Source organism: Saccostrea cucullata, unplaced genomic scaffold, assembly GCF_032062105.1.
Source record: "Saccostrea cucullata isolate Sc308-1 unplaced genomic scaffold, CSIRO_AGI_Scuc_v1 ctg1883, whole genome shotgun sequence".
Classification (NCBI taxonomy): Eukaryota; Metazoa; Mollusca; class Bivalvia; order Ostreida; family Ostreidae; genus Saccostrea; species Saccostrea cuccullata.
This window is the reverse complement of record NW_026920232.1, coordinates 22,511-48,574: the sequence shown is the minus strand read 5'-3', so window position 1 is coordinate 48,574 and position 26,064 is coordinate 22,511. Positions and strand designations below refer to the sequence as shown.

Genomic DNA, 26,064 nt, shown 5'->3' with positions numbered 1-26,064 from the left:
CCCAGTTTTCGAAAGCAGACCAAAGAAAAGAATACTGTAGATCACTAAATTTTCGCGACATCTTATTTTGGCGAGATAGTCATTGAATCTACATAAGCGAGACATAATTTTCACGAATTGTTGTTTTTCCTCTATATAATCGTAAGGAATACTTTTAAACGCGAGAATGAAATTTTCGCGAGCTCATTGTCTCGTGTAATTACGCGAAAATTAAGTTTCTCGCGAATAAAACGTGATTTACAGTAATTTTAAACCAGAAATGCATGTCCAAGCATTAGTACGAGTAATTATGTTTGTAAGCTTTTGTTCTAAAGTGAAAATTTAATGTATATAGTTACACATGACTGTACATATGATTTGATTCAAATGCAATCAAAATATGTTCCCCCAAAATAAGCTACAGTATGTCTAAATCGATCAGAGAAGATATACCACAAAGCAAATGATTTCATCTTTTCTTATGATCCCGAGCTTTAAGTTTCCTTTGTGACATTTACGACATTTATGACCATACGGAGCGGAAATTATCACCCTAGATGATTCCGAGTGTGACAGAAAAATATTTTCGTTTCTTATGAAAAAAGTCGCAGTTGGAAGCACTCAGTGATCTTGGGAGTATAAGCAGCTATGGACGTCTAATAAGTTAGGCTACATTAAAATCCCCAGGACACATGAAAGATGCCGCGGATTTATGAACATTTTACAATTTTCTCCACGTGTCCTTTAATGGCACTCATATTCAAGATGGCGGATCGCTGTAGTCCTAGGTAGCTATGACGGTGGTATAAAACGAGTGTCTTACTCGGTCTATGGAGGGTTAATTTTGACGTACGCTGCTAATTTTAATTGACATACGCTGCTAATATTCTTCTAGGCTGACGTTGTCAAATCACATAAAAAGCGAGTTAATTTCACAAAAAAGTAATGAAAATTGTGTCTTGGGATCGTATCTTTTCCACGTTTAAAAAGTTTTTAGCAAAGTTAACATCAAAAAGCAAAAAGATATTTTAAAAAACGCACCCCATCTTCTTGAAAATCGGAAGGATTTTTTTTTAATGATGGGAATTCATTTCTTCTAATAATCAGTTTATAAATTCTCTCGGGTACGTTATTCCAAAAAACAATACCACCATTAAGAAATGTGTAGAGTGATTTCCAAGGACAAAATATACAGCTCATCTTAGTGCTCTAAAGTCAGTCCGGATCCGTTTTTTAAGAATCTATCCGTACCCTAAAAGTATCAGCAACCAGAAATAGTACATATATTTTTGAGACAATTATTTAGGTTATATGAAATCTGAAAACTTTTTTTACGTCCGATATAATTTTACTGAATGTGATCAATTCAAGAATAACCTTAACAAAAAATGTTTTAGCTCACCTGAGCCGCTTTGTCCGTTGTCTGTCGTCGTCGTTGGCGTTGTCGTGAACTTTTTACATTTTCATCTTCTTCTCAAGAACCACTGGCCCAATTTTAACCAAACTTGCCACGAAGTTTCCTTGAGTTAAAGGGATTCAATTTTTTTTCCAAATGAAGAACAATACCCTCTTGCAATTGGAGATAATTATAATTATTGAAAAATTAATGGCATTTAAAAGAAATCTTCTTCTCAAGAACCACTGGGCCAGGAAAGATGAAACTCAGGTGGAAACATCCTTAGGTAGTGTAGATTCAAATTTGTTTAAACATGACCCCCGGGGGTACAATGTAGGGTGGGGTCACAATGGAAGGTCAAACTATTACATAAGAATGTAAAGGGAAAAACTTTGAAAATCTTCTTCTCAAGAACAGCAAAGCCATGATTGGTCATATTTATGTGAAAGCATCTTCAGGGGATGTAGATTCAAATTTGTTTAAATCATCACCCCCGAGGTAGGGTGGGGCAACAATGGTCCATAAAAGTTTAACATAGGAATTTTTAGGGAAAATCTTCAAAAATCTTCTGAAGAACAGCAAAGCCATGATTAGTCATATTTATATGGAAGCATCTGCAGGTGGTATATATTCAAGTCTGTTCAAATCGTGACCCCCGGGGGTAGGGTAGGGTCACAGTGGACGATCAAAGTTTTACATAATAATGTAAAGGAAATTTAAAAAATTCTTCTCAAGAACAGCAAAGCCATGACTAGTCATATATGGAAGCATCATCATGTGAAGTAGATTGTTCAAATCATGACCCCCTGGGGTAGGGTTGGGCCACAATGATCAGTCAAAGTTTTACATAGGAGTATATCGGAAAAAAAAATTCAAAGAACATTAATGATTGGTCTTTTTTATATGGAAGCATCTTCATGTGGTAGTGCAGATATAAGTTTATTCAAATCATGACCCGGTTGGGGGGTGGGGGGGGGGGGGGTAAAGAAGGGCCACAATGGAATTCATACCCGTAGGAAAAATCAGTTGGTAAAAAAAAAAAGTTTGCATGCTTAGTTTGTGTAGATTCAATTTTGTTCAAACCATACCCCCCTCTCTTTTACCGGACCACTTTTTAAAACTACATTGATTTTTTAGGGTTTTTTTCTTAGCCATTGCTCAGGTGAGCGTTACGGTCCCCTGGGCCTCTTGTTGAAACTTTTTATGACTTGATTATTGAATGTAATCAGATGCCTAACCTAATGGAATACTTGTAAATATTTTACCACTTTTACATTTAATCTTGGTGCATATCAACTATACAGTGCATATATCATTATTGTAATACGGTTTAAAAGCTGCAACGTTAATTCAATATGATTATGTCAGAGTAAAAATGTACCATCATTGCAAACATCAAATTTTGAAGAAAAAAAACATGCATTTTCGGATTAAAGGAAATCATTTTTGGACTGTCAGATCATCATTTTTCATGTCCTTCTTTTTTCATCATGAATAAGTTAAGTTACAAATTTCAACTCTTATGGAAAAATATATTTGACAAAAATGCAAAACGGGAAAGTCTTTCATAACCATTATTGTCATCTTTAAAAAAACAAGATGTGTTTGTGAAACACTGATGCCCCCGTATTGCAACATAGCGAAGGTTAAGCTTTCTCAAATGCAGATCAAATATGTTGGTATCTAATGCAAGGCCTTTTCGCAAGAAATACAAATGTGAAAAATAAAACCGTAGCACCACCAGTTCAAAGGTTATGACCAAGAATAACGTTTTCAAAGGTAGGAAAAACTCCGAGTTCAATGTCAAAGGGTCAAGTTTGTTGGTTTCTAAAGAAAGGCCTCGTCTCAAAGATTACCTATGGGAATTATGAAGGCACTGGTCCTTACCGTTCAAAAGTTATGGCCAAAGTTAAAGTTTGTAAAAAGTAGGTCAAACTCCAAGGTCAAGGTCAAAGGTCAAGGTTCTTGACATCCAATGAAAGGACTTGTCACAAGGATTACATATGTGAAGTATGAAAGCTCTAGCCCTTACTGTACAAAAGTTATGGCCAAAGTTAAAGTTTGTAAAAAGTAAGTCAAACTCCAAGGTTATAAGGTCAAGGTTTTTGATATCCAATGAAAGATCTTCTCATAAGGGTTACATATGTGAAGTATGAAAGCCCTAGCCCTTGCCGTGTAAAAGTTATAGACAAGGTTAAAGTTTTTTTTATATATGCATAAAACTCCAAGGTCAAGGTCAAAGTTGTTGGCACTCTTTGAAAAGTCTTTCTACAAAAAAATATGTATATTTAAGTAGTTAAGTCCTGGTATCTACTGATCAAAAGATATGGCCAAAGTAAAAGTTGGAATTTTTTGTGTAAAAGTGGGTCAAACTCCGAGGTAAAGGTCAAATTTAGTGGTACCAAAAGAAAGGTCATATCACAAGGAATACACATGTGAAATATGAAAGTAATAGCTCCCCTACATCAAATGTTATGGGCAAGGTTAAAGATTTTGCGGACAAACAAACAGACAGACGGACGGACACGACGAAATCTATATACCTCCGAAATTTCGTTTACGGGGGCATAAAAACAACAAAAACGATATACCCCACGAAACTTCGTTTCGGGGGGCATAAAAACAATTTTATCATTTTGTTACAACCCTACCATAATAGATACTCTAACAGTAAAAATAGGTAAAAGAAAGATAACCCATTCTTCTAGACCAGAAAAGATCCGCTTTCAAAATTGTTTTTGAACTCTAATGCCTTATGTGGGGCCTTGAGTGAACTCGAAGTGTAGCGAAACCTCTTAAGTGTAATTAGAGGGTCTATAACTGTTCATCATGCTAGGGATAAAAGTTGATGCAATAAGTATAATATATAATAACTTCTTAATAAGCCTAGTAATATCAATAATAACATTTTATTTTTAGAATGTGTAATTCAAGAATTTCATTTCAAATGAAACATTAAAAGTACAAAGATGATACTCTGTATGTGGATTTTAAGTACATGTACACTGACACATAAAAGGAATACTCATTTAAACATGGACAGATTGCAAATACGTGGAATGAAAAAAAGAATGACATTGTATAACGTTTATCGCTTGTTTATACTGGATAAATGGCTAAATACATACAAGTCAATATATTGAAAATCAAGAAAGAAAAAAATACTTAAAAAAAGAAATATATTTTTCGATAAAAAAATATTAGGCCAAAATAAAAAATACCTTTTTTTTTTCCCTAACGCGACCGACCCAATGAAATAGTGCCGACTGAAAAGATTTTTTAAATGAGATGATTCCAAATTTTTTTAATTGTCAGCCAAGATTTATAAAATACAATTTCATCAAAATCAGTTTTTATCAGAACGGCCGACGTTGTTCTACTGTTATTTTCAAGCATTTGATGGAAACAAAATAGCGCCCAGATGTGATTACAGAGAAGTAGTTCTTCATAAAACAACGGCGATGTCTCAATATTATGCCTTTAGCTAATTAGAATTCTTCACTCTTGAAATTTGATAATAAAATTCACCATGACTAATTAAGAGTGTTTCGGAGGTGTCTTGGCGGCTCCATGCGAGTTGAATCAATTTTCGAAAGGGGCGGTAAACAACAAACAAACAGATCTGTCTGTTCAGGCACGTAATACATGGAAAGGCCAGCCTCATGAGCAGATTAGGGGCCCACCTAGTGAACATGCACATCATTCAATTTCATTGCATTTTATTTAATTTGAGTTTTGATCTAATAAACAATTCATCTATGTTCCTATGTTTACTATATGCCATTATGGAATCATACGAGTTGTTGTAAATATGTCTGCATATTCATCCTGATAAATATTATTCAGTTGTACTTTTTCATGCCTTTATTTACGGGTTAAACTTCATTTTGTTCACAAATCACTTTCTTTTGTACTTTTCTTATTTATAAATGTAATTTTTCATTAAATTTTAGAATGTATTTTCAAAGCTGCTGTCAGAAAATAAAATTGTTTACCTACCTACCGACCCAACTTGAGAATTTAGGGTCGGGTTAGGGGAAACAAAGATATTTTTAATTCCGGCCTTAGTTAACACGTTCATTCCATATTTATGTAAACATGTAAATAAACTTTAAATCTTATTATATATTTATTTAATATTTATATTAATAAACTATTTAAAAATTCAAAAGTCCATACATACATATAACACGTACATACATGTATGCAGATATTGCATTCTAATAAAATGGTATTCTAACTAAAAAATATAGACTCCTTATACTTAGAAAATATAATGTGTAAAAAAATTTTTAAAAATGTCTGTAGATTTTTTGAGCTAAATATAATAGGTAATATACATTTTTAAAAATCGTTAACATGTAAATCTTTTAACATGCAGACCTGAAAATAAATTTGGATGTTCCAGCAGAGAGCTACAACCCCACTTATTAAATAAAATCTATGTAAAGCACATAAAAAGAGTGACGCGTCTCGTTTTATTTCTTTGTATTTTCAAAATGTGTAGCGATCTAGTTGGACGAAATCAAATATCTAATTTTAGATAGATTGTCCCCTTTCTAACATATTCATATTTGGATTGCAAAGATATTTAACAAAACCTATTGATGATAGATATAGGAGAATGCTTACCAAGATTAGATTATCAAACCACCAATTAAAAAATGAAACTGGTAGATATAATAATACACTTAGATCTCAAAGAATTTGCACACTTTGCGCCTGTAATGATATTGAAGATGAATTTCATTTCATATTAAAATGTCCATTTTATGAAAATTTGAGAAGTATGTACATTAAGAAATATTATAATGTCAAACCAAGTGTTTTTAAAGTTGTATGTTTAACGAGTAGCGAAAATGTTAAAGAATTGTCTAATTTGGGGAAATTTTTATATAAAGCTACTGCTCTACGAAAGTCGAATTTGTAACTACTATTGATATCTATATCCTTTGTGTATTTTTGTATATATAATATTTATTCTGTTTTCTTTATTGTGTTTATATGTTGTACATGTAAATCTGATGAGCCTTTGGCTTAAAGAATAAAGAAAGAAAGAATTATAAACTGATTATTTCCAAGGATTGCAGTTTTATGGCACCTTTAATTTTTAATAGGATTTCCTCTGGCAGTAATTATTGATTTATATGAAACAGCTACAAAACTTCAAATAATTTAAAACCGACTGAAATGGTTTACGCCACCCCATCCCCTTTTTGAAAAACGTATTTATTATTAATATCAGAAAAAAGAAAGCTTATGAATGAGCACCCTGTCTTCACAAAGAGTTACAAAAATAGTTTTCCCGTTTGGTATTTTGTATGCTAGATCCCCGCGCCTTTCGACGAAAAATTCCTGCCCAACCCCCCACCCCCACCCCCCATCAGTGATCCTCTGATAAGAAAAGTTACTATCAAGGATATAAATGTCCATAAATAATATTCTTTTTTACCAAGTTGAAACGACTTTTTATAAAATTTTTGAGTCATTTATCATGAGAAGATTTTTTTTCTTCATATCACTGACAAAGAAACTATTTTTCCTGGAATTGTTATCATGAAGGCCTTAAGGCGAAATGTAGATTCCCAAGTTTGCTGTTTGATTTCATTATAAAATTTTGTATAATATTTAACCTGATTTTATTTCAATCATAACACTCTCTACTCTCTACATAGAGAGTACGCAAACGAAATAGTGGGAAGGGTACCAGACTGGTGCATTAATAGCCATCCGGAGCCCCTCGCTTTCTATAGTCGGCATTGGCGCTTATCTTTCCTTCCTCTAACTGTAAAATGCCCTGTACTACTGAACCGGCAGAGTCCGAAATACTAATGTTGTGACCAATATTCTTCAACCCATTTAAAACTTGCTGAAAAAGAAAGTAAACAAAGTTTACAGATCGCCCAGCAATCGGAACAATAAGTTGAGTTCGCAAAACATCCGAGGAGTTCCGATTGGATCGCCCAGAGACCCATGAGGGCAGAAAGAGTAAATTTTCCTTCCGTTTTTAGCTCTACTGGTCAGAGACCAGAAGAGCTTATGCGACAGTAATGCGTCCGTTGTCCGTCCGTCTGTCTGTAAACAATTTTTCAAAATGCTACTCCTCCTACAGTTTTGGTCTGATTTCAATATAACTTGGCACACAAGTAGACTACACTAAGATACATAATTCTGTGTATCGGTTTTGAATTTCGATGAAAGATGTTGCCGTGGTTACTAAAAATAGAAATTTCTGTGAAATTCTTTCAAAATGCTACTCCTCCTACAGTTTTAGTCTGATTTCAATATAACTTGGCACACAAGTAGACTACACTAAGATACATAATTCTGTGTATCGGTTTTGGATTTCGATGAAAGGTGTTGCCGTGGTTACTAAAAATAGAAATTTCTGTGAAATTCTTTCAAAATGCTACTCCTCCTACAGTTTTAGTCTGATTTCAATATAACTTGGCACACAAGTAGACTACACTAAGATACACAATTCTGTGTATCGGTTTTTGATTTCGATGAACGGTGTTGCCGTGGTTACTAAAAATAGAAATTTCTGTGAAATTCTTTCAAAATGCTACTCCTTCTACAGTTTTAGTCTGATTTCAATATAACTTGGCACACAAGTAGACTACAGTAAGATACATAATTCTTTGTATCAGTTTTTGATTTCGATGAACGGTGTTGCCGTGGTTACTGAAAATAGAAATTTCTGTTTAATTCTTTCAAAATATTACTCCTTCTACAGTTTTAGTCTGATTTCAATATAACTTGGCACACAAGTAGACTACAATAAGATACATAATTCCCTGTATCTGTTTTTGATTTCGATGAATGGTGTTGCCGTGGTTACTAAAAATAGACATTTCTGTGGAATTCTTTCAAAATGCTACTCCAAATACAATTTTAGTCTGATTATAATATAAATATGGCATGCAAGTAGACTGCACTAAGAACATAAAGAGACTTAATCAAGGATCATTATTCTATTTATTGCTGTTGAAAAGTTTCAATTTCCAACTGCTTAAGTACTTTTCTCTTCCTTTGCTATAAGTACAAACCAGTAGAGCCTCAGTCTCGACAGAGACTTCTGGTTATAGAAGTAGTCAACATCCGAGTGTTAAATTTAAAACAAGATAAATGAAGTTTAATATTTGTTCTCATGAATCCTATTAAAATTTTTTTTTATTATCTAAAAGAATATAAAAACCAACCTGGTTAAATCCGTTTTCCACTGTGACGTATGCTGGCAAAAGCTGATGATGCAGTCGTTTGTAATCTATTGATTTCTTAATTCCATACTTGAACCACAAAGTTTCAATGCTAACCTAAAACGAATTCAATTATTAAAAATGAAATCTCAAATTTGAACTTGTAATAAATTGAAAGCCAAGACAATAACAAAGTAACAAACCACTAACAGAATTGTCTATTATGGATTAATTGACTACCAAGACGAGGAACCAAGCTAATTCAGAGAATCTGTGTCCCCCGCTATGAAAATAAAGAAGAGGCTGCGTTGATCTGGGAGGGGTATAGGGATGGGGAGAGGAGGGGATACTATAAGAGAGGCGGGCGGTGCCATAGAGAGCTACGTAATGTTTATTACAAAATCCTCTTGAAATATTAATCGGAAATTAAAGTTTTACACGCAAACAGAATGACCTTTATCATGTTTCTGTTGGGGGTTGGGGGGGGGGGGGGTAGATTCATTCCGTCTCTTACTCATAAAATATATGAAAATTTCAGCCATTTTGACATAAGATTTTTATTTCATAATTTAAACTACTACCATAAACGTACCAAAGCCATGGATGTTGTAATTCTAGTTCCACCGGAAGCTCCTACCACTAGCTTCACGTGACCATCTGAATCCACCACTATGCTGGGGCACATGGAAGACAGTGGTCTCTTACCCGGCTTGATAAAATTCGCGGCTGAGGCCGGAACACCAAATGAGTTTATTGTGTTCGGTGTAGAGAAGTCATCCATTTCATTATTAAAAATTATCCCTGTTCTGCTTCCGACCACTTTTGAACCAAAACTATTTAAGCAAAGAAGTGTGATATGGTGCAAAACGTACCTTATTAAAATATAATTTTTCAATGTAATCAGTTCTTAGGATCAAAGTATTAATGGATGTTCTTGCAGAAAAAAATCATCAAACGTATTGAATAGATTTAACATGAATTATTTTTTAAAAGAATGGATTTGCATATGACGTGTTTACGTTCCACTTGGAACTCCTCGGATGGCGCTTACCTCGCACACTAACCTCGGACGTCAGCGGTGGTCTACTGTCTTGCTGATTGAGTCTCGTGATCTTATTTGAATTTATTCATTTGTTATACATTTGAAATTTGTGTTTAATACTTTGTGGCACACTGAACACTTTGTTTTTGCTTTCAAAGCCTACTAGTATATTAATAAGTTTGTATTCTAAAATCAATTACAATGAAGAATAAGACAAGTTAAGGGTCCTCCACACACCCACAGCTTATGTTTTCATTTTATTGAGTATTACTTTTAACAAGCATATCAACCTTTAAACACTGTCCAGGGATTAAAATGTAATCTATATTGATTTTTTAAAATAATTATTTCACAAGTTTCAAGAAATTTTTCGCAAGGCGTTTTCGTACCTAGCACAACAAATTTTGTCTTACCCTTTTGTATATTTTTAAGCTCACAGAATAACCATAAAAACTTAATTTTATCGATCAACATATCTTTTACAGAAATTTATTTTATTCATAAAAAGTACATAAAACTCATTTTCTCTAAAATACATCCAGAGAAAAATCAATGAAGAAATGTTTTGTATAAAAAAAACAGCAATGAATTAGATTACATCAAAAAATTGAACTAAAATTAAAAGCACTGATGTAGAAAAAACATTTTCAAAATCTTTGGTATCAAAGTTCCTTTTTGGAGTTATCTTTCCTGTTGCCCGGGACTCAAAAACTTTGGCAAGTCTCCGCATACGTCACCATACTATATTTAGTAATTACTTGCCACTGAAGTGGACAGATATAAAAGAGGAAAACTAGGAACAAACACTATTTTATCAATATTCATAAATACACAATGAGATAATGTATTATTGAAACGCACAAATTAGTGTGCCGAAATTTCAACTATCAAAACAACCTCGGTTGATTAGCCTGAAAGTATAAATAACCTGAACGTTTCTCGTCATACCCGGTACCTGTTGTTTACGAATTATTATGTAACATAATCCAAGACGTCTGTTGTTCTTTCATTAAAAAAAAAATGCACATCTTTTTTTCCATCCGTCACTCCGTGATCATGCCAGCCATGTCACGTGTTCTTTGTTTACAAACGGTGCTAGGCCAAATCGTCCATCCATAAACTCGATAAAACCGGAAGTAAAAAATTTTTTCTCTATATACGTCACAAGTCACATGGTGTGGAGGACCCTTTTAAAAAACCTTTTTGAAGAACTTTATGCAGAGCGAAATATGAAATGAGTGACAAGATTGTTTCCGACGGAGCTATGTATCCAACTTGATGCAATGCCTCGATCATTCAACCTATCACATTCGAGGTTTAAATTGAACGTAGCAGATACAGCCGAGGATTACCGATTGTTCAAGCTCTGTCTTATTTGAACTCTTCAATTACAGGAGACATTTCAAACAAGAGGCCCATGGGCCACATCGCTCACCTGATTAACTCGGGTGATGCAGTTCTTTACCAGATTTCCCCTCTTGCTATATATCAATCGTGCCCCACTACCCCCTTCCCTTTTATGATTTTAATACTTTAGAATCTACACTACCCCAGGATGCTTCAACATAAGTTTCAGCTTTCCTGGCCCAGTGATTCTTGAGAAGAAGATTCTTAAAAGATTTTTCTTAAATACAGTGTATATCTATGTTAAATTTGGATTCCCTATTGTGGCCCCGCCCTACCCCCGGGGGTCATGATTTTAACAATTTAATATCTACACTACCCAAGGATGCTTCCACAGAAGTTTCAGCTTTCCTGACCCAGTGGGTCTTGGAGATGAAGATTTTTTAAAGATTTGTTCTATATATTTCTATGTAAAACTTGGAATTCCCTTTAGTGGCCCCGACCTACCCCCGGGGGTCATAATTTTAACAAATTAATATCTACACTACCCAAGAATGCTTCCACATAAGTTCCGCTTTCCCGGCCCACTGGTTCTTGAGAAGAAGATTCTTAAAGATTTGTTCTATATATTTCTATGTAAAACTTGGATTCCCTATTGTGGCCCCGCCCTACCCCCGGGGGTCATGATTTTAACAATTTAATATCTAAACTACCCAAGGATGCTTCCAGATAAGTTTCAGCTATCCTGGTCCAGCAGTTCTTGAGAAGAAAATTTTTAAATATTTGTTCTATTTATTTCCATGTAAAATTTGGATTCCTTATTGTGGTCCCGCCCTATCCCAGGGGTCATGATTTTAACAATTTGATATTTACACTACCAAGGGATGCTTCCATATAAGTGTCAGCTTTCCTGGCCCAGTGGTTCTTGAGAGAAGATTTTTTAATGACCCCACCCTATTTTTGACTTTTCTTGATTATCTCCCCTTGTAAGGGGACTTGGCCCTTCATTTTAAGAATTTAAACTCCTCTTTACCAAAGGATGCTTTGTACCAAGTTTGGTTTAAATTGGCCCATTGGTTCTTGATAAGAAGACGAAAATGGGAAAAGTTTACAGACGGACAGACCGACGGACGGACGACGGACAAAATTTGATCAGAAAAGCTCACTTGAGCCTTCGACTAAGGTGAGCTACAAAACGTTTCATATGTCTGAATGCTTTATGAAAATGAAAGATGGATACAAATATATGGGTGTTTTTTTATCAATTCTCCGAAATTCGTTATAAGAATAAACTGATAAAAGATGGAAGATAATATATGGGTGTTTTGTTGGGAATTCTCTGAAATGCGTTTTGAGAATGAAAGATGAAAGCAAATATATGGGTGCTTTTGGGTAATTCTTCTCAAAGTATTGCAGATTTGTTTACTTACTAAAGGTTTATTGTACTGGTAAGTGAGACAGCATCACCATTTGGCGCCAGAACTGCCAAATGTGACGTCCCTGTTTTTGGCTGGTCGTAAAATGTCGGCCCGTAGTACATGGTGTCGTGTGTAGAAGTATCAGATATCATAGATCGAACATATTCGGCATAGGTTGATGACGTCATATTATTAATCAACTGAAAAAGAAAGAACATATTTAGCCTGTTTCCCCGGCCTTTTGTGCAGCATTATGGGAAGGCCAGGAAAACAGACTAAGAACATATTCTGCATAGGTTGATGAAGTCATATTATTATTATTATCCCCGAGTACCCAAAGTTCGTTACCATGAGCGGAAAACGCCCCGTGTTTCTCTTCAAATTATATTTTGATTTGTAAGAAAATTTGTAAGAATCTTCTTACCGAATCAATATTATCCTTAAAATTTTGGCTTTCCTTGTCTGGGTCCCCAAGACTACTTCTCTTTGCAAAAGCGAATTTCATGGCTTCTACGATTCTATGCCAGGTTAATGTCGATTTTTCCGTGGTTGAGACACTATCAGGATTAAACCCGTATCCTGCAGAATGTCAATGCATTTAATTTTTTTTTTCTTGTTTTAAGAAAACTTCATAGCTATCAACACATATTTTCTATAATTTTCACGGTCTTTAGATTATAGAACGTTTTATCTTAAAGTATATTTCAACTTCCTGTATCAACATACCATCTGCGATCTGGAGAATCATGGCGTACACTGCTCCGCTAGATGGCGGTTGTGGTGTAAAGATGGTGGAATTGTCCTTCAGTTTCACAACTAGTGGCTCCTTGACAACTGCTACGTAGTTCTTAAGGTCTTCCTTTGTTATAATCCCACCTATAAAACAATTATACCGGTATTCCTCTGTTCTGCATTGTTGACCAAAAATAGACACATTTCGAAACGAGTGAAATTAATAATTAATACGTCAGAGGAAAATCAAATTATAACCTCTGCTTATAATTTTAAGAAAAATTTAGTACTTTAACCATTAATAACTTGAAAAAAGAGTGCTTTCTTATCTGGGAGTTTAAGAACATCAACTGTCAAAATTGCAATACCTGCTTCCCGAATATCCTCCACGATGTCATCGACCAGCGAACCGTTGTACATTGCGTGTGGGTCGATGGCAATGGCTTCAAACGTGTTGGCCAGTTTGGGCATTTTGATGATTTCTCCTTCGTTGTACGGTCGTCCAGTTTCTGGGTTTGTGAGGACATCTCTGTAAAGAGAATCAATTGAATACAAAAACCTTAAAATGAAAGCGATACCTTTAATAATTGAGAATATTTTCTCATCAAACATTGTACATTTTCTCATCAAACATTGTACTAATACCCTGTTCACACGACGAGTTTAATTCGCAGTAAATTAATGCGAAGTAAACTAATGCGAATAAAAATAATGCGAATTAAATTGCGTTCACACGGCAGCTAATGCGAAGTAAACTAATGCGAATTAAAATTCTACTTCTACGGCCAGGCGTCAGTAAGGCTATTATGAAGTCATTTGCAAATCACGTCACCTTATGCAGGAGCTGATGCATTTGACATAATGGCAAAGTGTCTGTACACACATTTAAGTGATTAACACAATTTTCCTTAGTTTTTCACTCAAAAGTAGCACAAATACTTCAAGCTGACCACGGACATGTGGCATTTGACCTAATTTTGCCATTACGCATGCCTAAAAATTTAATTCGAATTAGCTTCGCTTAGCGTTCACATGGAGCTAATGCGAAGTAATTTAATGCGCAGTAAACTAATTCGAATTAAACTAATTCGCATTAAATTCTCCGTGTGAACGCTAAGCGAAGCTAATTCGCAGTAACTTTACGTTTAATTCGAATTAAACACTCCGTGTGAACAGGGCATAAAAATATTGTTTATAATGATTCTGGAATCGTTATTTGAATTATAAATAAACATTTTAATTATACCTCAAGTTTTGTTGTCTAAGTAACACTGTCGTTTGTCGAGAAATAGCGTATGCCAGAGGCTGGCTAACCCTCCAACCCTCTCTAAGCTTCTTTATGGTTGGCTGAAACAAATCTTTCCATGGCAATTTGCCGCCCATTTTCCAAGCTTCATACAATCCTTTGATTTCCCCTGGTACTCCTATGGCTAAACCACCTAGCAAAACGAATGGAAAGAAAACTAATAATAGAAATTCTGCCATAAAATTTCCGAAAAATATGCAAAGAAAAATTAAAACTATGGAATCGGGAGAGGTCTACGTAGTTCACTATCGCGTCATCAAGGTTCTATTCGATAGTGCAGTGACGTGATAATACATTTACGATGAAGCGATGGTGAGATGACGATGAAGATGAAGATGAGATGACGATGGTGCGATAGCGCGACGACGATGTTGAAGCGATAGCACGATGAAGCGAAAGCACGATTACGCGTTGGTGCGATAGCAATGACTATTTGGTGAAATGACGATAGCGCGATGGTACGATGACGATGAAGCGATGTCCACTAGCTCTCCATCGTTTTGATGTTAAATTACTTTTGAAAACAAACAAATACATCAAGTAAATATAATCAGTACATTCATGCAGTCGTTTGTTACCTGAGTGACTCAGGTAACCTAAATATGAGACATAATTACATATGCTCTGTATTTATATTTCTAAAATAAATAGTTTAAAGCAATATGAGCTGCAACTTTGATGTCAGAATTTTTGTTGCAATATTGTAAATCACTATTTCAATGACTGAAAAAATTAGCTTCATTAAAGTTTTGTTGCTCATATTTGCAATGGAAGAACTATTCATAAGCTTCGATTGAATCAAAATGACATTATTGTCGTCCTGTACAATACCGCATAGCGCGTTTTCTTGGCGGGTGTAAAATTTGGCGTTTTGCCTGCTCAAAGGTGTGCTAATAACTTTATAATTTATATTAGCGGACACGAAGTTTCAGCTCTTCGCAGATGAACAATATAAAGACTACTGAATATTTTAGCGATTAAAATTTTAGCGGGCTACTTTCAAAACGCCAAAATAAGCCAAAATTAGCACCCCGCTAAAATTACCCGCTATAAGGTATAATGATTTCTTACATAAAACTGTATTTTGAATTGTATATAAAAGTCTTTCTTCTGTTTAATTTTAGTCCAATCGATCATAAAGGTTCAAGTTACAAATTTGTCATAATAACACATGTACATTGTAACACCAAAATAAAATTTTCAAAAATGCAGCTCATATTGCTTTAAGTGATTTTACAAGGATTCATAATAATAGAGAAAAAGGTTATGAATTTCAATTTGTTTTTATGGATTATGATTCCTAGCTGTACTGTTCACACCATTACAAGTTTTTGTTTCAATACTTCCGAAAAAGATTTGTTTTAAAGACTTCATATTGGTTACAGAAACAAACTATAGTACGAGTATTCAAGAAATTTTATCAATTTAAGGATAAATCCGTCTAGTTGTTATATAGCTGTTCCATGTTAATAAATTCATTATGGTTATTCATTCTTTACCTTCCGTAGAAGATTTATTCTCTGGCACATACATTTCTTCTGTAGCTGCCCCTGGCGCCATCTCGCGGGCTATAATTGTGTAAGCTGTGTTATTTGCCCTTTAATATTAAAAACGTTGAATGACCGTTAAAGGATGTTATTTGTAATGTGTACATACAGTGTAAATTTTTAGCATTCTGAAATCAGATAAGCCTTTTTTATTTTTTTTGTTTTACACGACTAGGACATACTTATTGTAGTCATGAAATATCCTGTACATTTTAGTATAGTGAAATCAAATATTAAGTCTTTTTTTTTTTTTTTTAATTTTTTTCTTTTACACGACTAGCACATACTTATTGTATACAGTTATGAAATGCCCTCCTCCAATACCACAGCTGTGACTGTTATCTACACACTGACAAAGAATGGTGGCGATAGCAGCATCTACCACGGACCCTTGTCGCCGCCCCATGATATCTCTGAAATCCAACACAGTTCAAAATGGTATTAATATTTGTTTTAAGGGTTTATTAAGTATTATTTTTATTATTCTTTCCTATATTTCTAAATGCTCAACAATTGCCTTACTCTTAAGATTAAGATGCGTGTACCGAGTACTTGATATTTTTCTTTAACTTAAATGTTCTTTGAATTCAGTTAGTTGTTTTTATACATTTCTATACTGCTATAGCTTTTTGTTTTAGCTATACATGTAAATTTTTGAAAATATACACAGGTATGCCTGTAAGAGTGTAAAGAAATAATTCCCAAAAACACTCTTAAGGATCCTGGAAGTTAAATATAAGAAAAACATACATGCCGATTTTTGCGCAGGTTCCGGTATCAGATGCAATGGCGGCGTATCGATAATGACCCTCGATTGATGGGGATTCCTCTGGAGCAGGTTTGGTGGTGGTGGTGGTGGGTGGCGACCCTGTGGAGGAGGTTCCAGATTCCGTCCCTTGTTCTCCACAGGGCGTTTGGTTGGAATCCTTGTCTCTAGTTAGCACAAACCCGAGACCAAGTCCGAGGGCAATAATACAGGCGATGATGAGAAAAGTGGCGATGATTATTAGTCGCCCTTGAGACATTTCTTTGGACCTATTAAATAAACAGAAAAGCTTTATTACCTACTCGAGATTCATTCATTCATCTTTTATTTTTTATTTCCCCTGTGAGGAGATAATTACGATTTCTCTGAACGGCGCTTATCTGTTATATATACATGTATTTGTATTGCATGTATGTGCTCTAAAGTGGAAAAAAACCTGGCAATTTCCTATTTAATCCTATAGTAAATAAACCTGTATTTTGAGATGGTTCTTTAAAAGTACCTGGACTTTAGATTTTGCCTAAACTTGGCATATACATTGAAGTCAATGTAGGTTACATATATGTCAAAAAAGTAAAAGAGTGTCTCTGTTGCTTTTTTTTCACAAAATAAAACTCCAGTTGGCTCCTTTTAACTTTCAAATCGTGTGCCGAAAAGATTTGCTCTTTAGCACATTAAATTTTATTGAGTGGAAGCAGATAATTAACGCAAGTTTTAAAATACATGTATAACCACTTAGAATTTGGTTATAAGAAATCAAAGTTAATTTTCTTGGACTAAATGTACTAAATCCTTACTGTAATTCTAGCACAAACGGGGGTGACGGAACGTTAAATCACGGTCACCTGACGTAACTTATTTTTCTTTTTATAAAAAAATACCCATACCTATTAAAAAACAAGGGTTTATAAATTGGTATGGGTATATTTTTTATAAAGAGGAAAATATGTAACGTCAGGTGCCAGTGCGTTGACGGGTAATAAAGTAATCGCGTTGTGGTGCTGTCATGAAAAGTATAGGAGAAAAGTGCATTTTTACCTATGGTCTTCCAATATTAGATCCAAGAAATGTTTGTCCCACAATATATGATATAATATGATAGATTTTGGTAAATAGCAATCAAAATCATTCCGTTATTTCCCGATCATGACAAGGAGCACACGGCGGGTGTGACCGGTCGGCAGGGAGTGCTCATTCCTTCATGACACCTGATCCCACCTCTGATGATTAAGAACTCTGTTTTTCCTCTGCTTCAAAATTTGTACAGTTTAATGTTCTGGACCATTTCGTGAGCTTAAAACTGTTCGTTATTTCCATAAAGAACAAGGTATGATGACAACAGAATCTGGTCCCTTATTTGATGTAAAAATCAGAACACTGTTAAAAGTGTGAGAGTTTGAAGATAAAAACTTAAAATGATGCTTGTTTCAAAACCAGCACTCATTTTGATTTAAAGCTTATACGGAGGCCACAGCAGAGTGCGATCACAGTAGAGGAGTGCGATATTTTTCCGATTTTTTAAATTCCGGAAATGGAAATGGAATTTCATCAGATTTGAGATACGTTTCTCTTCGGGAATCATAGAGCTCAAGCTTGCCTATCTGAGAATTTTAGCGTATGAAATGTAAATATTGGTAGATACATGTAGCTATAGGCAAGCATGAGCTCTCTATATCCAAAACAAAATTGTGCTGTACAATCGATGAAAATTTGCATAACATTGTTGCATCATGCTTAAATACACCCCAAATCAGGGGTCAAAAAGGGGTCTTAGACTTTTTGTCCTTTCATGAAGCAGGGGAAAAAATTAACTCACCCCATAATGTATCGTTGCTCCGGAAGTCATATAATGTCCTATGACTCTGGATGAAATTTTGCTTTTATTACACTGGACTCTGTAATAAAAATTTAGAATAAGTGAGAAAAAAAATATCTAAACGGCGCTCTAGATAATTATATCAGCCGCAATTTAAAAGCTTTTTTGATTAGTATATAATGGAAATCCTAATCTTTGAATCAAGTTTTTAAATATCATATTACGTAAATATTGCATGAAAAGAGATCCTTGCAAAATTTTCTAGACAAGTGTCCCAGAGAGAGAGAGAGAGAGAGAGAGAGAGAGAGAGAGAGAGAGAGAGAGAGAGAGAGAATTGTATTTTATATATGTATGAAGTGAATAAGGATCTCTAAGTTTTACAAAACAAATAATTATATGATTAAATTTTTATTGAAGCTGCGCTTCGGTTGACAATGATTTTCTTGGGACGAAAATTTTCAATGTTAATCTCAACCTAGCTTATTACATGCAGAATTTATTGAATATTAAATTGTGACTGTTCCTCGAAGTTACATAAATCAAGATAAGAAACAGTCTCGACGAAGAAAATGATTTATCATTTTATGTTTATAAAATGTTTATAACATGCATAGATTTGAAGAAAACATCCCTACCGAAAGAGAGAGAGACCAAATCTCCAAATTTCATAGCAAACTATTCATATAATAGTCTGAAAAATTGATATAGTCAATCAAATCATAGTTCATGAATGCAAATTTCTAGAACTCAAAATTCATTGACTAATTGAGTATCCCGGTACATTTTATAATCAAGACTTTGCACACGGTGTTAATTCACACTGAAGTTATGTAATTATGTAATAAGTTTTCATTATTAACCAGAAGTCTCTGTCGAGACTGTAGACTGTAGCTCTACTGGTTTGTACTTACATGTATAACAAAAGAAGAGAAAAGTAGCCGTTGGGACTTGAAACTTTAAAACAGAAATAAATAGAATTATGATCCTTGATTTAGTCTCTTTTTGTGGCAATATTGCAATAAGACTACAACGGTAGGAGTAGCTTTTAATAAAATTTTACAGAATTTTCCATTTTAGTTACCATGGCAACATCATTCATCAAAATAAAAAATGAAAACATTTATGTATATCTGTGTAGTCTACTTGCAATCCACATTATACTATAATCAGACCAAAACTGTATGAGGAGAAGCATTTTGAAAGTATTTCAAAGAAATTTCTATTTTTAGTAACCACGGCAATATCGTTCATCGAAATAAAAAACCAATATACAGAATTATGTATCTTAGTGTATTCTACTTGTGAGTCTAGTTATACTGAAATCAAACCAAACCTGTAGGAGGAGTAACATTTCAAAAAAATTCTATTTTTTGTAATCATGGCAACATCAATCATTGAAATAAAAAACCGATGTACAGAATAATGCATCTTAGTGTTGTCTACATGTGTGCCAAGTATCAATGAAATCAGACCAAAACTGCAGGAGGAGAAGCATTTCGAAAGTATTTTTCAAAAAATTCTATCTTTAGCAACCATGGCAACACCGTTCATCGAAATCAAAAACCAATAAAAAGAATAATGTAACTTAGTGTATTCTACTTGCGAGCCAAGTTATGTTGAAATCAAACAAAAACTGTAGGAGGAGTAGCATTTTGAAAGTATTTCAAAGAAAATTCTATTTTTACTTATCACGGTAACACCGTTCATCGAAATCAAAAACCGATAAAAAGAGTTATGTATCTTAGTGTAGTCTACTTTTGTGCCAAGTTATATTGAAATCAGACCAAAACTGCAGGAGGACTAGCATTTCAAAATATTTCAAAGAAATTTCTGTTTTTAGTAATCGCGACAACACCGTTCATCGAAATCAAAAACCGATCCAAAGAGTATACATATCTAAGTGTAGTCTAGTTGTGTGCCAAGTAATATTGAAATCAGACCAAAACTTTAGGAGGAGTAGCATTTTGAAATATTGATTACAGACTGACGGACAGACAGAAGGACGTACGATGGACACCTTACATACCTCGCATAAACTCTTCTGGTCTTCGACCAGTAGAGCTAAAACACGATATTTACACGTTTATCATTCATTTGATGCTTTTTAGGTCACCTGAGTCACTCAGGTGACCTACTGCTATCCGTTTTCGTCCGTCGGCGTCCGTCGTCCGTCGTGTTTCGTGTGTTAACATTTTAACATTTTCAGCTTCTTCTCTGAAATCACTGAACCAATTTCAACCAAATTTTGTATACAGCATCTATGGGTGAAGGGGAACAAAAATTGCGATTTTCATGGTCCCTGCCCCCCTAGGCCTGAGGGGTGGGGCCAAAACCACTAAAATTAAAGAAATCTTTAAAAATATTCTTCTTTACTCCTGGACATCAAGCAGGCAAACTGTTAGCATAAATGTGATGAGCATTGAGTCCTCTACCAAAATCATGAAAATCATGGCCCTAGGGTCAGGGGTTCTAGTGCTAGGGTGGGGCTATATAGATTATATAGTGAAACTGCATTATTTCTTTGAAAATCTCCTTCTCTGCTCCTGGGTATTAAATAAACTAACTAAGTACATAGTTATGATGAGCAAGAGTGCCTCTTTCACAATTGTGAATTTTATGGCCCCAAGGTCAGGGGTTCTGGTGTTAGGGCGGGGCTCTATTAATTACATAGTGAAAATGCATTACAATGTATTTCTTTTAAAATCTTATTCTCTGCTCCTGGGTATTAAATAAACTAATTAAGTACATGCATAGTTATGATGAGCAAGAGTGCCTCTTTCACAATTGTGAATTTTATGGCCCCAGGGTCAGGGGTTCTGGTGTTAGGGCGGGACTCTATTGATTACATAGTGAAAATACATTAATTCTTTCAAAATCTTCTCCTCTGCTCTTGGGTATCAAATTAACTATTTAAGTACATAAATATGTTGAGTAAGAGTGCCTTTTCCAAAATTGTGAATTCTATGGCCCCTGGGTCAGGGGTTCTGGTGTTAGGGCAGGGCTCTGTTGATTATATAGTGAAAATGCATTAATTTTTCAAATATCTTCTCCTCTGCCCCTGGGTATTAAATAAACTAAGTATGTACATAGTTATGATGAGCAAGAGTGCTTCTTCCACAATTGTGAATTTTATGGCCCATGGGTCAGGGGTTCTGGTGTTAGGGCGGGGCTCTATTGATTACATAGTGAAAATACATTAATTCTTTCAAAATCTTTTTCTCTGCTCCTGGGTAATAAATCAACTAATTTAGTATAAAGTTATAATGCCTCAACCAAATTTGTGAATTTCATGGCCCCTGTGTCAGAGGTTTTGCCATTTGGTGTATGGGGGAGGGGTCTTTTGATTATATAGTGAAAATACATCAATCCTTTGAAAATCTTTTCCCTTGCTCCTGTGTATTATGCTAATGATCCAAGTATATATATTTATGATGAAGAAAGGTGCATCTAGCAAAATTTCATGCCCCCTGGATCAGAGGTATCGGAAGGAGGGGGGGGGGGTGGATTACATAGTCTGAAAAAAAAATAAACGCTTTGAAATCTGCGCTTTGGTATTAATCCATCATTTATGATGAAATAAAATTTATGATAAAATTTCCAAAATTTTGATATATGTGGCTCCAGGGTCAGGGTTCCTTTGGGGTGAGGTGCACAACTGGTTATAATTAAAAGTGGAAGTGCATTTTCTCTTTGTTACTCTGATCTACCTCTACGTATTAAGCAAAAAGAGTAAGCATGCCAAGTTTAAAATCATGATTAGCAATGGTGCCTCTTTCAAGATTGTGAATTTCATGGCCTCCTGTTTAAAACATGAACCAAATTCAATTGTTGGAAAGTTGTTACATGATACTTAGGTGACCTATAAGGCCCATGGGCCTCTTGTTTTCATATATTCTTAGATTTAACTAGGTTTTTCATGTATAAATTAGAAAAAAATGTTTTATCTGTCTTTCTTCAGGAACAATTTCCTCTTAAAATTTAAGGTTTCTAGATGCAAGTTTTGTCCCATTTTTATACCTTTAAAAAATGCTGCTTCACATAATCTGGAGTATTATCAAAATTGTATTGTGTATTCAGACATATCAAATTTCCTGACCCAAAATAAATTGAATGGACGAGATTTTAAAACGTAACACTAGAGAGGAGTAAGGTTGATCAGGAATGAATAAGCCGCAGATCCTATATGTTACCTTCTTTATTGTCAAGTTGAAAGAGCTGTGAAGATTTTCCTTAAGATTTTTTTTTTTTAGAACCGAAATATTATGACTAGAATGCACCTCAAGTACCGTGTAGGCACGGACGCTATTTAATATTTCACACTACTTGTAATTAAGCTAAGACAGGGATATTTCATTCAAGCATCCGAATTAAATGAATTTCCTATTAAGTATTATATACTTGTATAATTATTATAATGAGGATCAGAGCCTACTCTCAAATCTATAGACGCAGTATCGTTGAAAACGCCGTTTTAAACAGAACACAAGAAAAATGGTAATAGATCCCTTTAAGGACTTTGTAATAGAAAATAGAAACGCACGACTTTCTGCATGAAGTAGTGCCATTTTTGATATTCGTGAGAATCTTATAATATACCTTTTCAAAACCCTCTGAGGGAACAGATGAGGCTTGCCATGATCGACATGTACTTGTAATATAGGTATACTAAACGCTGCTTGATGGGGACGAGGGACTCGTTTAAATGCACCTTTTTAACAACTTATTATAAACACGCAGTATAAAAAAGATGGGAAAATGGAGGAAAAATAACTTACCTTTACCTTCTTCCTTAACTCACTGTTATCCAGCGCAAGCAATCGCATCATCTCGGGTCTTTCCGTCAGAGGTCGGAAAAACAACCTCGAATGTATTAACATCACCGGATGTTAAAAATTTATACATTTCCAGTGTAGTCAAATATAGAATAGAAGGAGTTAGAAGTCCCTTCTATAGTATATTTTAGGTAATATCATTACATTTAATAAAGTTAAACTTCATATTCCACAGATAAAAGGTCCCCATGCATTTATTTCAAACATCGTGAAAAGGGAGGGTTGTCATGGCATCTACCATATACATTCGAGGTCGTTTTTCCGCTATAGTCGGAAAGGCCCGAGAAGTTGCGATTGCCATCGCAAGCACAAAGCCATTTGAAAAAAATCCTTTTAAATATATTATAGAAAAATCCCCTTTCAACAATTGCCTCGTCAGAAAAAAAGGCAGTATTTACATTTTTTATGACCATAAGTAAAAGCTAAAAAAAATTCTGACGTAGCCAAAAATTGTAATAGACAGGTGAAATCTTTTTAAGTCAGGAATATACCGGATGCACCTGTACGTAAGAAATGTGATTGTCTATGTCAAGTTACACCTTAAACAACAAGAAGAGGGAGGTAGCGTGCTCGTCCATTAACAAGGCTGTTAAAATCTAATTTTTTTTTTTATAGAAAGAATACGGAATTATAGTTAAGAACTTTTCGTGGTTCATAAATAGAAATATGAATGTAAAGGTGTCTCAAATTTTTTAGTATGTCATTATTTTCCTCTAAATTACCTATCTAGAAAATAACCCAAGCTTACATGGATTATTCTAAAATTAAACAGGAAAGGTGTTGCCCTTGTAGGTCACCTGAGAATCATGCAACATTTTTCAATGATAGAATTTCTTTCATGTTTTAAGGTAGATGCTATGGAATTAACAATTTAGAAAAAGGGTGGCAACATTGCTAATCATAACTATGAACTTAGCAATTGCTTAGTTTGGTTACGTAAAGGGGTTTGGTGGTCGTGGCCATTTTTAGACTATTTCAATCTCATTTAGAAGAAGAGCTCCATATAAAGATAAACAAAAATAGACACATTTTAAAACTATTATGTATGAAATTTTTCTTTGTCAATCAGTTCTTCATGAAAATGTAATTAAAATCCAGCATCGGACGCAAATTTGAGAGTTTTCATCCCTTGATGCATCATTTGGGCATGTTTGGCTAATACAATGCTATATAAGCCTTATAGTTTTATGGTAATAGACCTGCAGCAATAACTTTCATCTGGTCCATTATCTGAAAAATGTATGTCGAATTCGGCATCCGAAGCAAGTCCACTTGTGTGCATCCTATGATGTATCATCCATGCAAGATTGCTCATTATAGGGCTCATAGTTAATTGGAAATGAAACCTGCATCAAAAATTAATATTTTCACTCATCCACAAAATGTAGTCCAGATTCAGCATCCGAAGCAAGCCTGGTAGTATGCATCCTTAGATGTATCATCCATGCAAGTTTGGTCAACATACGGCTTATAGTTCCTTGGAAATGAAACCTGCACCAAAAACTTTAGCCTGTTCACTCAACCAGAAAATGTAGGTTAGATTCAGCATCCGAAGCAAGCCCGGTAGTATGCATCCTTATACGTATGCATCATCCATGCAAGTTTGGTCAACATAGGGCTTATGGTTACTTGGTAATGAAACCTGCACCAAAAACTTTAACCTGTTCACTCAACCGGAAAATTAGGTCAGATTCAGCATCCGAAGCAAGCCTAGTAGTAGGCATCCTTAGATGTATCATCCATGCAAGTTTGGTCAACATAGGGCTTATAGTTCCTTGGAAATGAAACCTGCACCAAAAACTTTAACCTGTTAACTCAACCAGAAAATGTAGATCAGATTCAGCATCCGAAGCACGTCTGGTAGTATGCATTCTTAGATGTATCATCCATGCAAGTTTGGTCAACATAGGGCTTTTAGTTTCTTGGAAATGAGACCTACATCAAAAACTGCTCCAAAAATGTTAACCTGCTCTAAAAACATTAACCTGGTCATTCCTTTGCTGAAATTGCAGCAACTGAAACTTTGACTGGTACAATGAAACACACTAGAAGCATCTTCCTTGCATGCTTAATCAATATAGGACATAGAAGTACTTAAAAAAAACTGCTCCAAAAACTTAACCTTAACCTGCGACGCCGACGCCGACACCGACGCCGAGGGTATTACATAAGCTCCCCCAACTTCGTTGAGGTGAGCTAAAAAAGGCACTCTTACTCATCATAATTATTTACAAAGTTATTTTAACAAGCTAATTCAGAGAATTTGTGTTCCCCGCTTAAGGAAAAAGTAAAACATGCGCAGTTCGGGGGGAGGAGGGAGGGCCTTACTGAATTTGTAGAATTATTAAATGTATACATGCATGTATACTGAAGCAAATAAAATATGCCAATATGGATATAAAGGTTTGATTGCTTATTCTTTATTATGTGTATAGAAGATTCTTTTTATAGGGAATATTCATCACACTGTATTGATGATTTTATGAGTTTGTACAAGACAGACCTCGTAAATTTTTCATTTCGCGTACTGAATACTATTACTAAGTAAAAAAAAGTATTTCTAAAAAAAAATGTTGTCCGTCCGGGACTTGAACTCGGGACCTCTCACCTGGGAATCGAGAAACATACCACTAGACCACGGAATCGCTTTACATGGAGTCAAGTATATGCAGAAGTGAAGTCACATA

The 26,064-nt window shown here is 34.8% G+C and overlaps 1 protein-coding gene across 1 annotated transcript; it reads right to left on the bottom strand.

The window, feature by feature from the left end:
* Positions 1-6,748: 6,748 nt before the first annotated feature.
* Positions 6,749-23,444, bottom strand: LOC134245498 (glutathione hydrolase 1 proenzyme-like). Its single transcript, XM_062727782.1, has 13 exons — positions 23,321-23,444; positions 18,546-18,624; positions 16,714-16,998; positions 16,251-16,376; positions 15,916-16,013; positions 14,357-14,549; positions 13,479-13,639; positions 13,105-13,254; positions 12,803-12,957; positions 12,391-12,578; positions 9,167-9,407; positions 8,578-8,691; positions 6,749-7,244 (listed from the first exon to the last, which is right to left on the bottom strand). The coding sequence occupies exons 2-13, from the start codon at positions 18,548-18,550 to the stop codon at positions 7,095-7,097; spliced, it is 1,866 nt and encodes a 621-aa protein (XP_062583766.1). The 5' UTR covers positions 18,551-18,624; positions 23,321-23,444; the 3' UTR covers positions 6,749-7,094.
* Positions 23,445-26,064: the final 2,620 nt, after the last annotated feature.

Excerpts from the sequence above, each read along its gene's own strand:
- LOC134245498 (XM_062727782.1), bottom strand. Across the intron at positions 14,550-15,915 it reads GAATAAATCTTCTACGGAAG|GTGGTTTAGCCATAGGAGTA; the intron begins GTAAAGAATGAA and ends TCGTTTTGCTAG. Across the intron at positions 8,692-9,166 it reads TTACAACATCCATGGCTTTG|GTTAGCATTGAAACTTTGTG; the intron begins GTACGTTTATGG and ends AATTCGTTTTAG.